General features: G+C 60.7%; 1 protein-coding gene across 2 annotated transcripts in view; it reads left to right on the top strand.

The window, feature by feature from the left end:
- The window catches only part of TP73 (tumor protein p73), a 55,831-nt gene that overhangs the window by 32,499 nt on the left and 7,642 nt on the right, over positions 1-15,690 (top strand). For both annotated transcript variants that reach the window (XM_017882442.1, XM_017882441.1), the window contains exons 4-5: positions 12,614-12,800; positions 13,491-13,606. In XM_017882442.1, coding sequence (XP_017737931.1) covers positions 12,614-12,800; positions 13,491-13,606 — 303 coding nt within the window. The remainder of the gene's footprint in view (positions 1-12,613; positions 12,801-13,490; positions 13,607-15,690) is intronic.

Raw genomic sequence — 15,690 nt, 5'->3', positions numbered from 1 at the left:
TCCTTACTACACGGTGGAGATAAGGATGGGAAGACCGTGCTGGGGCCGTGGTCACCACAGCGCTTAGCTTGCAGCAGGAGGCCCATGTGTTGTCTTAATTGTGGTGGTGGTGGGCATGCTGGCCTGGGCCTCCCAAATGAGTGGTTCTGTGGCAGCTGCACCTGCCTGTGGGGCAAGGGAGACCCGGACTATCCCTCTACCCCACTTGAAGATCCGGTGAGGCCACCTGAAGCCAGGTCAGAACGCCCCAAGGCATCCTCACCTGCACACTCCAGCAGCGGGAGCCTTTCCACTGCTTCTCTCCCACGCTCAGGCTTGTTGCCTAAGTCCACTCTCTCCCCTCTAAGGACACTGACCTCCTGCCCTGGGGTTTATGATGCTGGTGGTTTCCAGAGAGTGTCCCCTTGAAGTCCTGGCAGGCAGCTCTGGGAGCTCTGCCTCCCTTCCTCCCATGGTCTGGGGATGCTGCTGGGGTCTCCACTGTGCTTGGGATGCACTGCATGTGGTCTGAGCTGATCTTCCTGGAAGGACAGGAGCAAAGCCCTCTGCTGGCTGACTTCCCCCACCTGGGGTGTCTGCCACCCCCACCTCCTGCCAGGTGTGTGGCATCAGGTTCAAGGGACTTCATGGTTTTGTCTCAATTGCCTTGTTCTGCAGGACGGGCTGGTCAGCTGCACCCGGGGGAGGGGAAGGCTGTGCCTGGTGCCCAGGAGAGGAGCAGCGATGCCTCCACTTCCTCGCTCCCTCCCTGCTGGGCTTTGTGGATGTTGGGGCTGGGGGTTGGGGCGCGAGCTGGGGAAGGAGATGCTGTCGCCTGCACCCAGGACTCCTCCTCCGAAGCCCTGTGGATCCAGGGGGTGGAGGTGGAACAAACATTGATAATGAGATTTTTGGCACCTCAGCTCTCTGGGAGCAGAACCCCCTCCACCAGGGCTTCTTCCCTTGCCCAGGGAGGGGCAGGCAGGTGGTTGGCTCACAGTGTGGGACAGGGCCTCCAGGCAGCCCACTTGCTCCCAGCTCTGGGGTCCCACCGTGCGGGCACTGCCCGGACCTGCTGCCTGGACTTGCGTCCGGCCTCTGCACCGTGGCTCCCTGGGCTCCCGGCACACCAGCCGACTGGTAACTGATGGATAATTCTTATTTTTCTCGAGTACAGTTCCACATTGGCTGCCGCCCTCCTTTCTCCCCAGTCAGGAAAAACACCCTCGCCAGTCCCCAGGTGACCACAGCTGCTACTGGGGTCTTTGACCTCTGCTTTGCTGAGGCCCACGATGGGTCTCCCCAGGCCCGGGGGTGTCCATCTGTCCTAAGCAGCTTCCCTCAGACTTCAGATCTCCTTGGGCACTGAGGGGTCTGGAGGCTGCGGTTCACAGGCCTGTGCATATGTGTGTATACACACACAGACATGGCACCCTCCCACATGCATGCACACGCATGGATACACAAGTCCATTATGCACACGCAGGCACATGGAAACACACAGCCGTGCATGTACCTGCACAGGCCTCCCCCCGTCGCTGCCCAGGGTTCTAGAGCTCCCACCCATGGAAAGCCAGGAGGAGGAGGAGGCGGGTCATGGGTAACCGAGAGCCAGAGGAAGGATTTGTGTTTAGCCACGAGAGTGTAACCAGTGACCAGTGACAGGGCAAGGCTGGCGTTTGGTGAGAGGGACCCTGCATGGTGAGAGGGGTGGAGCTGGCACCTGCTGGGGTCCTGATCCCAGGTCTGCCTGGGAGCACCTGCTCCTTCGCCCCTCTGCCCTGGCATCCTCACCTGCAGAGAGAGTGTGGCCTGCCAGCCATGGTAGGGACAAAGGAGCTGGCTCTTGGGACTTCTTAGGGCAGGGCAGGGTGCCTGGGGAGCGCTCCACACACGTGTGCTCTTTGTGAGTGCAGGGCTGATTGGCGTGGACAACCAGCTACCCTTTTCCCAGTTTCGGACACCCTGTGGGGACAAGTGTGGGCTTCAGAGCCAATGGGCAGAGCTGCCTTCTTGCAGGGCATTGGCCCGGCCTCTGAAAAAGCTTTCTGGCTGGCCGACTTCCTGTTCCTTGGGCAGCCCTGCCGGGAGCCCTGCAGGTTGGCAGTGGCTCAGACAGCTGGTTCCAGGAGGCCCTCGGGGAGGAGAATGAACAGGAGTTCCTCTAGCTGTTGGAACAGCCCAAGACGATGGGCATCGGATGCTGTGACACCCCGGCTCAGCCGTTCTGCCCCCAGCTCAGCCTCATTGGGGAAGGTGGCTGTCCTTGGTGTTTGGGAAGTTTGGGGACAGGGTTCTGAGGTCAGGCAAGAAAGCATTGTGGGGTTGGAAGCCCTGGCCCAGCACAGCATCTATGGGCACCTCAGGGCAGGCTGAGTGACACCACCCACAGCCCACGAGGCAGGCTGCCGTGGCAGGAGGATGAGGACACACACAGGTGCGATGGCCGGCTGCCCCAGTATCCCTCCAGACAGACAGATGGACACAGGGGGCTGGACACAGCCCCCTAAGTGCCCTCCAGCTGCTCTCAGACTCAGCGTGTGTGTGTGCGTGTGTGTGTGTGCGTGAATGCACATGTTCGTCTTAAGGGAGAGGTGACTCCACGTCTAGGAAAGCCCCTCCAGGAGGGACATATGGAAGGATGGTCAGGGAAGCACAAAGGGCTTTGCTCGGGATTCTTGGGGAGAATGAGGCTGAGTCAACACTAATGGGTCTGGAGCAACCTTCCCAGCGCCTCGGAGGCTTGCAAGCAGGAGAATAATAGCGGAGGTGTCCCAACACGATCGTGGTATCAATTGCGTTATCCTAAAAGTTTATGGAATGCATGAGTGGAATTAATACCTTTTACTGGCACCAGAAGCAATTATATGTGCGTAAAGCTGAGGGAAGAGTTCTAACAATGTTTATTGTGGAGATGAAACATGGATTATTAGGGGAAACAAGAGTATTTAGGGTGAGATTGCAGCAATTGTTCACATCGTGTGGCGCAGGGATCTGCGGCAGGGACGGAGCTTCCAGCAGGCCTGCTCGGGCTGCGGTCGGTGCCTCCGGGGCAGGTCGGCTCTTCTCTCTCCACTTTCTGGAGCAGTCAGAGGAACTCACTCCTGGGCCCTGGAGGGCACAGAACTTAGCCTTGGAGTCCCCGAGTGAGGCTGCGGAGGCCCCAGCTCTGAGACCCTGGGTCCTGCTGCCCCACCCCACACTGCCTGCTTCTTGGAGGAGACAGGAGAGAGAACCCCTCAGGGGACAGGATTCCCTTCCATAGGCGTGAGACTGTTGTGGGAGAGGCATGATCCAATTTACGTTTTAGGAAGAATCATCATCTATTTTCTAGGACTCCAGTCCACAGCCCTGTGGACCCAGCATGTCTGATTAGTAGCATTGGCAGCAACATTGCCCCTGTGTGCAGAGCCTCCCATGCTCCCCACTTTACAGATGAGGAAACTGAGGCTCCCAGAGGGCACACCAAGGTCACCTGTCAGCAGAGGGCAGAGCTGGGCCTGGCCCCAGCAGCCAGACCCCTAACCTTGCCCTTGCAGCCCATGTGGTGGCTCCCCCGGCCCTTGCATGTCCCTGGACAGGTCCCCATGAGCAGCCCCTGCCCCCTGCCCAACCCTCTGCTACCCGAGGGACCACAGGCAGGTCCCTATGACCGCCAGGGCCCCCAGGGGAACCAGTGATAGTGAGGTGCTGGCCTCTCAGAGGAACCTGCCTGTCCCTAGGGGAGAAAGTTTTGGACCAAGCAGGGTGTGGGGGCAGCCCAGGCTGTGCCTCGGCCTCTGTGAGCCTTCCACTGCTGTCTGCCAGTGAATCAAACTGGGACTAGGGGTGGAGAGTCCATCCCTGTCTGCTTTCACTGCTTGGTTTTAGTGACAAAGGAAAATCCCTCGGGAACACTCTATCACTGGACTGCTCTGAGGCTGGCCAGCCTCACGGGCGAGAAGCCAGGCAGCTAGGCTTGGGGACCCGCCTCTCCTGGTGCCTCCCTGCCCCCTCTTCCTTCGCCCCTCCCAGGCCTGGCCTCAGTACCACTAGCTCCCGTTGACAGGGGAAAGAGAGGCCCGCAGGGGAGGACTGTCCCCGGCTTCTCCTGGACCTAGTGCTGACGCCAAGATGCGGTCCTGGGTGACCTGGACCTTGGGCCGCGTGGGACTCTGGGCAAGGTGAGAGGCTCAGCTGGGCAGTGAGTTAAAGTTTTGCTTCCCGGTCTGGTGGGTTTCTGCTACCCCAGGCCAGTGGTCACTTCTGGGATTTTCTGAGATTCCAAAAGTAGAAGCTACACTCAAGGTATCTGGATGGACCCTGGAAGCCCAGCCCCTGCCTCTGGGTCGAGAAGCCCCTGAGCCACCTCCAGACCTTCTGTCCCTTTTCCAAGGAGCCCCAGGAAGAGGGGGTCAGACAATTCCAGGGTGTCCTGGCTGGAAAGAAAAGCATCTTCTCTGCACTCCAGGCAGACAGCGTGAGGTGCAGAGATGAGGTGGCGGCCGAGGCTGGTGTCCACAGCTGGGGGCTGTGATGGGGCTGCAGAGGCTGTGAGCGGTGCAGCGCATTTTAGGGCAGAAACACTCTTGTGGAGAAGTGAACAGCACTCCAGGCTTCAGTGAAGCAGAAGTCAGACCCCATGGGGAAACCGCACAGGGGAGTTCCCTAAAGCCCAGGACCACCCCAAGGGTTGAAAACCCACCCCTCCCCCAGCCATGCCACTGGAGCGAGGCACCCAACTCCTTGCACCTGGCACTGGGAAGACCCCACTCTCTGCAGGGGGTCAGAGATTTAGAGGCCAAAGTTCTCCTTCCCCCAGGCATTTCACTGAAGAGCTACAAGTTTAGCAAAACCTAGATTCTAGCCAACTATTACCTTAAAACTGAAGAGGGACCCCTACCACCATGTCCACAGCTTACTCCCTCCCTCCACTGTCCCCGGCAAAACCTAGATTCTAGCCAACTATTACCTTAAAACTGAAGAGGGACCCTACCACCATGTCCACAGCTTACTCCCTCCCTCCACTGTCCCCGGCCACCTCCAGCTGCTGCCAATTCCAGCCCCCAAGGCTATCCCAGGAAGCTACGACCAGAGTGGGTGTCCTGTGAGCAGAGGACACCCACTGACCCTGGGGCACCCTTCCAATCCCCACGGCTGACAAAGCCGGGCCTCAAAAGGCTGGGTTAATCCTGGCTTCTCCTCAAAGCCACAAGTCAGGGTGGGGGTGAGGATGGCGGGGGCGAGGATGGTGGGGTGAGGATGGCGGGGGCGAGGATGGCGGGGTTTCCTCCCCAGCAGTTAAGGGGCCCTCTGTGCAGTGAGCAGAGTAGGTCTGCTGCCAGCCTGCTGGGCCTCTTGTGGGACAGTGCGGGACAGCTCCAGGGCCTGGCCCACAGCCCCGCTAGCTAGGTCCTTGCCAGAGGCCAGGCAACAGGATGGCGCTGTCAAAAAGCAAGTTGTGGGCAGAGGACCCTGTGCTTGGTCCCAGCTGGGGGCAGAGGCTGAGTGCGGTGCTTTGAACACTCCGTGTCTTCAGAGTGGAGGGGCAGCTGCTGGTGGGCGTTCCGGGGCCCTCTGCAAACCCAGCTTTTGTCTCCACGGACCCAGGGCACTGTCCTGCCACCCCCTCTGTCCCCAAGGCCCCAGAGGGGGTACCTGGGTCCTGGAATAAGAGCAGATGGAGTTCCTCACCCTGCCTGGACAGCTCATTCCTTCCTGGGCTTGGGCAGAGTGATAGTGATAATAGCACCTACCCGGGCACCCGCCGCTGGGAATCAGGACAGCAGCGAGCGGGTGTGGACTGGGCCCTGAGCTCCTCACACAGCATCTCGGCAGCAAAGCAGAGGCTGGAGCTGTCCAGGCTGGGCCACCCAATCCCAGCCAGACACAAGGAAGTCTGTGTGAGTCTCAGTCTCTGTTGTCCATGGAGACTCCTCCCCAGCAGGACCAGGACAAGTGAGGCCCCTGGCTGTTGTTCCCCTTACCCCTGACGAGCTTAAGCCCAGCCACGGGGTATGAAGCCTGTGTCCCACCTGACACCTCTGCAGTGCCCAGTCTTCCTGGAACCGAGGGGTGCTCTGCCCAGATCCCGACCCCAGGCCCCAAGTCAAGCCCGGCAGTGACAAAGGGCTGGGAGATGGAGCTTGGAGGTCAGACAGCTCTGGTCTGGGTGCTGGTTCACCCCAGCTTAGCAGGCAGGTTTGGGTCGCTAAATGGAGTGACAGTGCCTGACCTCCCAGGGCCAAGGTCGGATGAGGGCCCCGCACAGGGCAGTAACCAATGGGCAGTGGATGTGGCCATGAGGGTAGACCTGGGTGCCCCATGGAGAAGGCAGCATAGCTGTGCCCCATTCCCCAGCAGGTGGATAGCGCTCACTGTCTCCCCAGGTCTCCACACCAGCAGAGGCAGACACCTCGGGCAAATGCTGCCTCCAGCCTCCCCCGACACTAGACCCCTCTTATCTCCTCTGGCTGTGGCCCTCGTCTCCTACCGGACCCCTGGGCCTTCACTATGCGCTGGAGACAAAGCCACCAAGTCTGTCCTGGGCTCAGCACATACCTGCTTCCCTCCCCTCCCCTGATTACAGCCCAGGACAGAGATCTCTAGAGGCAGCTGTGCATGGGACAAGGGCCGAGCTGGCTCCAGCTCCTGTGGTCTGGGGGCTCGTGGCCTCTGGGCCTTGGCTGAAGGGGGTGTACTCAGTGTCTCCCAGGGAGCCGTGCTTCCAGGCTGTGAGAGTCCCCCGTGTGGCTGCTGCTCACCTGTTTAGGACATGGCTCAAGGTCACGGTGGGGCAGGCTGCCAGCTCCGGAGCGTCCCTCTAGCCCCTGGCCCGCCCTCCCCAGGGAGTGATTTCTTGTCCACAGCCTCTGGGGCTCTACCAGGCCTCCGTCATGGCGGGGATCACTTGGCATCTGCAGAGGATGTTTCTGCCTCTGGTTCATCCTCCACAGAGCTCTTGGCCTGGGAGCCCCGGCTGGCAGCAGACACATCTGTCCCCAGCAGCCCCCCAGCCAGGAGCTCTTTCACAGCAGCCTGCTTTCTTGGGCAGTGCTGGGCCTGGCACTGGCTGTGGCCTCACAGGGATTCTGAAGCTAGCTTGAGCCTCTCATCTGCCTGGCCTGTGGGCTGTGGGTGTCCTGGTGAGTGAGCTGTCACTGCCTTGACCATGGGAGCCCCCGCTTAACACCAGGGTGTCCTGAAACAGGGGCGATTGCCACATGTGTCCTTTCCCCTCCCCAGGCTGCTGGCTTCCTTGGGGGCAGGGAGGGACCAGCCCTGTGACATCCGGCCAGGCCTCCCTGACATCTGTCAGAGCCCAGCCTGTGCTCCCATCAGCTCTCTGAGGGTGACAGTGACATTGTGCACCAGTGAAGGCCACAGCCTCCCATGAAGGGGGCTGTCACCGAGGGGGCCCTGTGGCTGCCACCTGAGGATACCCTTCCTCTCTCAGAAGGAGAAAGGGACCCAGGAGGACCCTAATCCACAGGCTGTTGACCCTGGCTCGTGCACGTGTTTTGGGGGGTCCATCTGTGAACCCATGAATTTAATGGCAAGGGTTCTGTGGCTTAGCCCCAGGAGATTTTCTAGGGAGAGGAAGGGTCCATGGCCTTAGCAGAGGGTGGGCTCAAAGAGGCCCGTAACCCTAGAGAGGAGAGCGACGCGCCCCTAAACACACACATGCACACACAAGCAACGAAAGTGGATAAAAGTGGGCAACAAAAAAAATCATTTAGAAAATAAAAGCCCCCACCGCAGGCCCCATCTTCCAGAATCTGTCGCAACAGATTCACCCACACTGGTTAACGGTATTTGCGGTTTGCAAGATGCTACACGTCCCGGGAAAATGACAGACAAGTTATTATCACCTCTCCGCTGTCCTCCTGCCCAAACCTGCCCGTGCCAGGCACCCAGCTGCCGGGGAGCGAGGAGCGGGCATGAGGAAATTAGCAGCCCCGCGCCGCACCCGCCCCTCGCCCACCCCCGCACCAGCCCTGCCAGGCCCAGGGCTCCCAGCCAGGCTGGGCCCACGTTGGACTGGGGCGGGGGAGGAGGGGAAGGAGAGGAGGGTCGGAGAGGAGCCGGCAGCGTGGGGAGGGACGGGTGCAGTGGCGTTTGGGCAAACCCTTTCCTGCAAGCAGGACGGCGCATGCACCCTGGGCAGGCATGTCCAGGCGGCTCCGTGTCAACAGCCGAAGATAAATACGATTTTATCAGCTCAGAATCTGTTGAAACACATCCATCTAGCGGTTCTAGGGAAGGAGAAGGTAGGAGGGGGGCGGCAGAGAGGGAGCGTCTCCACGTGACCTTTCCTATAGAATAGGCTCCACCGGAGTCCTCCTCCTCCTGCCCGTTTTCCACAGGGCCAATCCCAGGCCTGAAGCCCAGAGTCCTGCTGGGGAGATAGGAGGAAGGAGCTGGGGAAGCGCTCAAGCCGTCCTGGCTCAGCCACCCCCTGGAAGGACCTGGATCTCTCAGGGCTCCCTTCCTTCCCGTGGCCACCTGTGTCCCACCCCCAGATGCTGCCAGGGCAGGGACATCACAGACATCCCTCCCCGAGGTCACCCAACTCTGGCCAGGCTGGGCACCTGGGGTCCAGTTGGTGCCAGGGTGAGGTCTGCCAGGCATGTGTGCCCCGAAGGCCATGTGAGCACTGCACTGGGGACACCCCTGTGGGGAGGAGAGCCAAGCCCAGGACCTTGGTGGCCTTACCGGCCAGACGGGAGGAAAGGTGCTCACATCGCCTGAGGGCAGCGGCCTCCTTGTTGTCCACCCTGAGGCCTGGGCCTCCCTCCACCACTGGCCCAGGTCGAAGACCTGCCCGCCCTAGGTCACTCCACACTCCAATCCCAGCCCCCACTTCCCCGGGTGAGTGGTCCGGCCGCCGCCTGCACCAGGTACCAGGGACAGCTCCCGGCGCGCCCAAGCCCCTCCCCGGGGCGGGGCGGGGCATCCATAGCGCTCCCCGCGCCTGGGCCCCCAAGACCTCATGCAGACGGGAGTCCCTCCGACAGTGCAGACAGAAGCACGCACTGGGCCCTGCACCCACTTCGTGCGCCCTGGCCCTGGGACGCCCCACCACGCAGCTTCCAGAGCAGGAATCGCAACTTCACCCTGCCCGGAGCCCCAGAGGGAGCGGGGCGGGCTCAGCAGGGCGCTGCCAAGAGGCCGCTGCTGCGTAGGTCTGCGAAATGGGAGCACGGCTGACCCTGAGGCCCGGGCGGGCGGGAGCTAAGGCTCTGCAGAGGACTATGGCTGGGGGTGGTGGGGCAGGGGCCTAGGGGAAGGGCTGCAGGAGCCAGGCAGGGGCTGTGAAACCCCCTTAACAGCCGTTAAGACTCCATGGGGCTGTCAGGGAGTGGGGGCTGCCGGGGCGGCCCTCAGGCTTGGTTGCACCCAGAGCCTTACTCCATCTGTGTCCAACCGACTGAGGAGCCCAGGCGGCCTCCCCTCCCCCTGAGTGTCTGGGGCTCCTTGGTGGATCTAATGCCCCCCACCTCAGGCCGTGGACTGGAGCACCAGGGTGGAAGACGCCTCGGGGGACTCAGCCCCAGAGAGGGAACTGCAGGGGAGTGGGGCGTGTGTAGCTCCAGCCCCTGGCAACCAACATCTCCTCACCTGGTGCTGAGAATGACAAGGGTGCAGTAGCCACTGACACCTGCAGGCCACTGTGTTCCCAGGGGACACGCAGTGAGTCACAGATGCAGGCGGAGAGGCGTCCTAGCAGGAGGGCACAGAGCCAAAACTGCCACCCGCAAGGCCAGATCTCAGAGGCCCTTCTCCTTTGATGCCCCTGAGACTCTAACCTGAGCCACCCCGGCCAGGGTCTGCTTCAAGGGGGGGTCTGTCGCCCCCTCCCTGCTCTGTGGTTTCCCTAGGGAGCGGCTAGGATGGATGGCATTTATTGAGTACCAACTGCATACCTCCAGCTGCTACACGTTACTAAGGAGAGACAAGGGGGACAGAGCCAGGTGCCTGAACTCCAGGGGGCCTGTGTTCTCTGCACACAAGAGGTGCTCCATAAATGCTCAGCGATGGGCAGCTTGCCCTGCAGGTGGCCTGGCCTCAGAGAAGCCTGGCGACACAGCTGCAGGCCCTGTGTTCCTCTCCCCTGCTTGGGACACTGGCAGACAAAAGCCTGCCACCACCTGGCCCCTCCTCTTTCTGTCCCCACCCAGCACAGATGGAGACCATGCATGGTGTGTGGCTTCAGGCAGGGCCTTTGTCCAAGAGACCAGTGTCTGGACACAGTCCACTCCAAGGTTGGGCTGAGAGCCCTGCCTGAGTCTCCTGTGGGTCTAAGTCTCAGAGGATCTGAACTGTGAGCTGTTCCCATGTGCCCTGGGGACAGGGCTACCTGCTTATCCTCCCAAGTGATGCTGTGGGGAGCAAAGGGGGCATTTGTAATGGTGGGGACACTGTATGTCAGCGGTCACCTCCAGGGAAGCCAGACTGACCCCACAGCAAGGGGACTGCCGTCCTTCCTGCCGTGCCCAAGGCTGCAGCTCCAATTGTTCAGGGCAGTTGCCCACACAGGGCTGAGGCTGAGGGTTGCTGGCTCTGCAAGGTTGATTCTGCTTTCCTTTTCTTTCTTTCATTTTTTTTTTTTTTTTTTGTGATGGAGTCTCTTTGTCACCCAGGTTGGAGTGCAATGGTGAGATCTTGGCCCATTGCAACCTCCACCTCCCGGGTTCAAGCAATTCTCCTGCCTCAGCTTCCTGAGTAGCTGGGACTGCAGGCGCCCACCACCTTGCCTGGCTAATATTTGTATTTTTGGTAGAGACAGGGTTTCATCGTATTGGCCAGGCTGGTCTCGAACTCCTGACCTCAGCTGCCTGCCTTGGCCTCCCAAAGTGCTGGGATTACAGGCGTAAGCCACTGCACCCGACCTGTTTCCTGCTTTTCTAAACAGCGCCCAGCCTCGCCTGCAGGGTTGTGCATGATGATTCCTTTCTGCATTTTTTACAGGACTGGGGATGGGCAGCTTCCTGCCTAAGGCCCTGTGCCCAAAGTGGGGGTCGCAGGCAGGGGTAATGGAGCCACTCTAGCTCCAGGGGCTCCAGATGGATGGAGGATCTAGGAGGGGCCAGCCCTTTGGTATCCAATTCCCATCCTGAGGAGGCCACTGAAAGACCCCCTTCCACTTGTCCCTCCAGTCCCCTCACACCCACGGCAGGGACAGGCCAGCGTTCCTGGCTGGGTCCCATTCGGGGAGCCCAAGTAACTCATCAAAGAGGGGACTGATCCTACTGCGCAGAGACAGGGGCACTGAGGGTGCTGCAGACCCAGGCCCCACCCACCATGGCTCATAGGCTCCATCAGCTCCATCTCCCCTGTCTCTTTCCTCCTTTTTCCTTCCTCGCTTTTCGTGTGCCTGCACCTGCCAAGGACCTGTGTGGCTCCTGAGAGCCCCTCGTGTCCCTTGATGGCCAGAGAGGCAGCACAGGTGGCCAGTGGGGGTCAGGGGGTCAGGGCTCCCTATCTTCCTTGGCAAAGGGCTTCCCTGGTTCTGCCAGTAGCTCCCTGTGTCTGATCTCAGTTTCCCCAACTGTTCCATGGTGGAGTGCGATGGGACATCCTCCAGGGCATTTGCGGCTGCAGTGACTTGTGATTCGGAGTCATCGGGGGCTGGTGAGGGGCGCAGAGGGCATGGGGTGGGAGCAGAAGTCATTCTCTGAACCTGAGACCAGGGATCATTCCTGATGGCCCTGTGGGGAGAGGGCATGAGGACTCCCAGCAGGTGCCCAGGAGCCAGACACTTGGGAAATCAGCCAGCTTGGAAGTGAGTGGACGCCCCTGCAGCAGCCTCAGCGGGATCCCTTTTAGAACTCATGAGAGCCGGCCTGGGTCCTCAGATGGGCAGCCAGGCCCTGTGGGGCAACGATGCTGGAGGCCTCTGCAGGGGCTGGATCAGGAAGGATGTCATCCAGTCCTCCCACAGCAGGGCCCATGTTGGCCCTGGACAGACCTCTTAGCTCCTTGAGTCCCAAGCTGGGGATACTGAGGCTTGGCTCGGCTGCTCAGACTTGGTGGCCCCAGCAGGAGAGGGTGTCAGAGTCACCAGGGCTGCTGAGGGCATAAGAGGCCTTCACACCTTCACAGGCCTTCACACACACACCAACCCAGAGAGCTCTCTATGGAAACTTGAATGCATCGTGGGCACCCAGCCCATCACACTTGCTCTGTGCAAATGCCAGAGAAGCCTAGCTCTGGTCTTAAAAACAGATTCAATGCTGCAAATCTACCTCTTCAAAGCACTGCAGTGGGGGACATGGTTTCCGCAGGCCTGGCTCCCAGCCCCCATTCCCGCCCTCACTCTCCAGCAGCCCCTTCTTGCTCTCCTGGCCTTTCTTGTCCCCATCCATAAACCTAAAGCCTCTCCACCTGGCTGCCACCGGCACTCACACCCCTGCTGTCATGGGGCCCAAATGACCTGATGGCTGTGGAGTGGGTGCCAGGGCAGCCGTGCCTGGATTCGCACCTCGAAGGACAGACACCTGGAGGGATTCACAGAGGGGCTGCTCGGGGCAGTCTTCATCTGGGGCTTGTGGAGGGGCTCCCGTGGGGAGAACGTGGCTCCCAATGGGGGGTGGCCTGGACAGGGGTGCAGTTGGGACCACCGGTCTTACCTGCTCCCTCTCCCCCACCCCAGTACTCTCCACTCTTGAAGAAACTCTACTGCCAGATCGCCAAGACGTGCCCCATCCAGATCAAGGTGTCCACCCCACCACCCCCGGGCACCGCCATCCGGGCCATGCCTGTCTACAAGAAGGCGGAGCACGTGACCGACATCGTGAAGCGCTGCCCCAACCACGAGCTCGGGAGAGACTTCAACGAAGGTGAGGGCCCCCAGCTCCTCCCCTCCGGTGACACTTTGCCCAGCATCCTGCACAGCACAGCAGGGGGGTGCCTAACTGGGAGAGAGTGGGGCTGATGGCATGGGCTTAACATTCCCCTGGGAGGGCTTTCAGTGCCTCCCCAGCCCCTTTTCCCAGTTCTGACTGGGGCCTGCGGGGCCCATGCTCCTGGGCAGGGGCAAGTGGTCTGGGCAGAGTCTGAGGGGCAGCGGCCTTCTGGGGCCCCAGAGATCTTATGTGCCATAGCCCCTCTCTCCAGTGTGCCTGGCAAGGCTTATGGGCTAGCCCATGGATTAGCAGGAGAATCAGGGAACAGAGCCACTGGGCAGGCACCCCCAGGCACAAGGGCTGCCAGCCGGCCTGAGCCTCATCTGGAAGCCCACGGACTGGGCCTGGTGGTCTCAGTTCTGCTGCGATGCACCTGGCACAGTGCTGTGCACCTCTCTGCACCTGACAGAGCTGGGCACCTCTGTGCCTGGCATGGGGCCAGGCACCTCTTTGAACCTGGCAGGGGCTGGGCACCTCTTTGAACCTGGCACCGGGCTGGGCACCTCTCTGCACCTGACAGGGGTGGGCACCTCTCTGCCTGGTACAGGGCTGGGCACCTCTCTGCACCTGGCATGGGGTGGGCACCTCTGTGCACCTCTCTGAAGTGTTGCCCCCTCCCGGCAGGACAGTCTGCCCCAGCCAGCCACCTCATCCGTGTGGAAGGCAATAATCTCTCGCAGTATGTGGACGACCCTGTCACCGGCAGGCAGAGCGTCGTGGTGCCCTATGAGCCACCACAGGTAGGCCGGGAGCCAGGCTGTGCCCAGGGCCCTGCAGTCAGCCGTACGGGGTGTGGGGTCCCCTGAGGCAGCCCCCGTCCCTCCTCAGTTGGCTGATCTGCCCATCCCGCGGCGTCTGTCCGGGGCTCCCTGCTCTGTGTTAAGTGTGCGTCAGGGACTCCCTCACCCACACAGGCCCCACTGTGCACACCGGTGCTCTGGCCCCACATCCGCCTCAGGCCCTCTCAGGGCCTCAGTGTGCCCCGCTCCATAGTGGGGAGTGGGTCTTCAGCCTTGCCCTCCGTTGGTGCCCAACACTGCTTCTGGCTTGGGGCTCCCAGACACGGATTCAGGAGATGGGAGTTCCCTGCCCATTTAGACCCTGGACTGGCTGGGACAGAACCGAACCAGCAACAGTGCCTGAAGAGGTGGCAGATTCTATGAAGGGGGTTGAGGGATGGTGAAAAGACTCCTAGGCCAGGCCAGGGGCCCAGAAGAGGCGGCCTGCAGGAGGCTGAGGCTGGTCAGCAGGGCGGAGAGCCGGGAGGCCCCGCTGGACACCACGTGGGTGGGGGCTGCAGGGAACTGGGGGGCATGCAGGCTGGAGGGAAGGGGACATGGAGAGGCTGGGGGGTTTGACCTTTGGCACAAAGGCAGCAGAAGTTTCCGGGACACCATTCTGGAGCTGATGTGGGGCCCAACTGGTGTGAAAGGCTGGGGTAGAGGAAACAGAGGGTTTGAAGCTGCTGCAGGGTGGTGGGGCAGAGGCAGAACAGGTGAGGAGTGGGTACCAGGCCCCCAGGGAAAAGCAGGCAATGGCAGGCCTCTACCTTCCCTGTACCTGGTTCTGAGACCAGGCTCCATGCTGTACCCAGCCCCAGCCTCCCTCACCAGGTCCCATCCCTGTACCAGGCCCCCAGGACACCCCAGGCTCCTGTCCCTGTGCCCAGTCTCCAGGTCCTCCACAACCCTCTACCCTGTACCCAGGCCCCCTTCGAGGTCCCCATCCCACCATCCTCTAAGAGCAGCCCCTTATGTCAGCAGAACCAGGGCCCAGGAGGGCTCCCTGAAACCCATGTCCCACCCTCACCTGCCCCGGCCTGCCAGGAAGGCAGAGCTCTCTCGCCCCCTGGTGGCTGCCATGTGACAGCAGTTCTGAGAAAGGCCAAGATTTTCCCAAACCCCGAATGGCTTTTGTATTTGTCTCCAGGGTGATGTGAAAACTGCCCACATTGTGGTCTGGGGATACTCATTGATCAAGAGTTTTGGTTCACGGCTGGGCGCGGTGGCTCACGCCTGTAATCCCAGCATTTTGGGAGGCCGAGGTGGGCGGTTCACAAGGTCAGGAGATCGAGACCATCCTGGCTAACATGGTAAAACCCCATCTCTACTAAAAAACACACAAAAAATTAGCCAGGCGTGGTGGCAGGCACCTGTAGTCCCAGCTACTCGGGAGGCTGAGGCAGGAGAATGGTGTGAACCTGGGAGGTGCAGCTTGCAGTGAACCTGGGAGGTGGAGCTTGCAGTGAGCCTAGATCGTGCCACCGCACTCCAGCCTGGGCAACAGAACGAGACTCCGTCTCAAAAAAAAAAAAAAAAAAAAAAAAAAAAAAAAAAAAAAAAAACCAAAAAAAAAAAAACAGATTTTTGGTTCATGTCGCAGCTGTACTGCAAAATCCCTGGGAAACGGGAGTGTGCTGGGGGTGGGTTCGCTAGGGACAGCTCTGGTTCCTCTTTCTGCCCAGATGAGCCCACAGCATGCAACACACACATACGCCCCCAAAATCTGTGCAGGCACACACACTCACACCCAGCATCTGGGCTTGACCTCCAGCCTGTGTCAGGGGAGAAGGTTGGGGCAAACAGACCGCAGGACTCTGTGCTGCTCTGAGAGCAGAGACCAGGTCTGAGCCCTCCCAGAACCCAGAACCAGCCCAGTGCTTGGTGTTCAGTGATCTTCATGAATGGGTGGGTGGATGGGGTGAGTGGGTGGATGGGTGGATGGATGGATGGGTAGGTAAGCGGGTGGACGAGTGGGTGGATGGATGGATGGGGTGGTGAATGGGTGAATGGATGGGTGAACGGATGGATGAATGGGGTGGGTG

Source organism: Rhinopithecus bieti, unplaced genomic scaffold (assembly GCF_001698545.2).
Source record: "Rhinopithecus bieti isolate Rb0 unplaced genomic scaffold, ASM169854v2 scaffold_13351, whole genome shotgun sequence".
Classification (NCBI taxonomy): domain Eukaryota; kingdom Metazoa; phylum Chordata; class Mammalia; order Primates; family Cercopithecidae; genus Rhinopithecus; species Rhinopithecus bieti.
The sequence above is the reverse complement of the archived record's forward strand: the minus strand, read 5'-3'. Positions and strand labels throughout refer to the sequence as shown.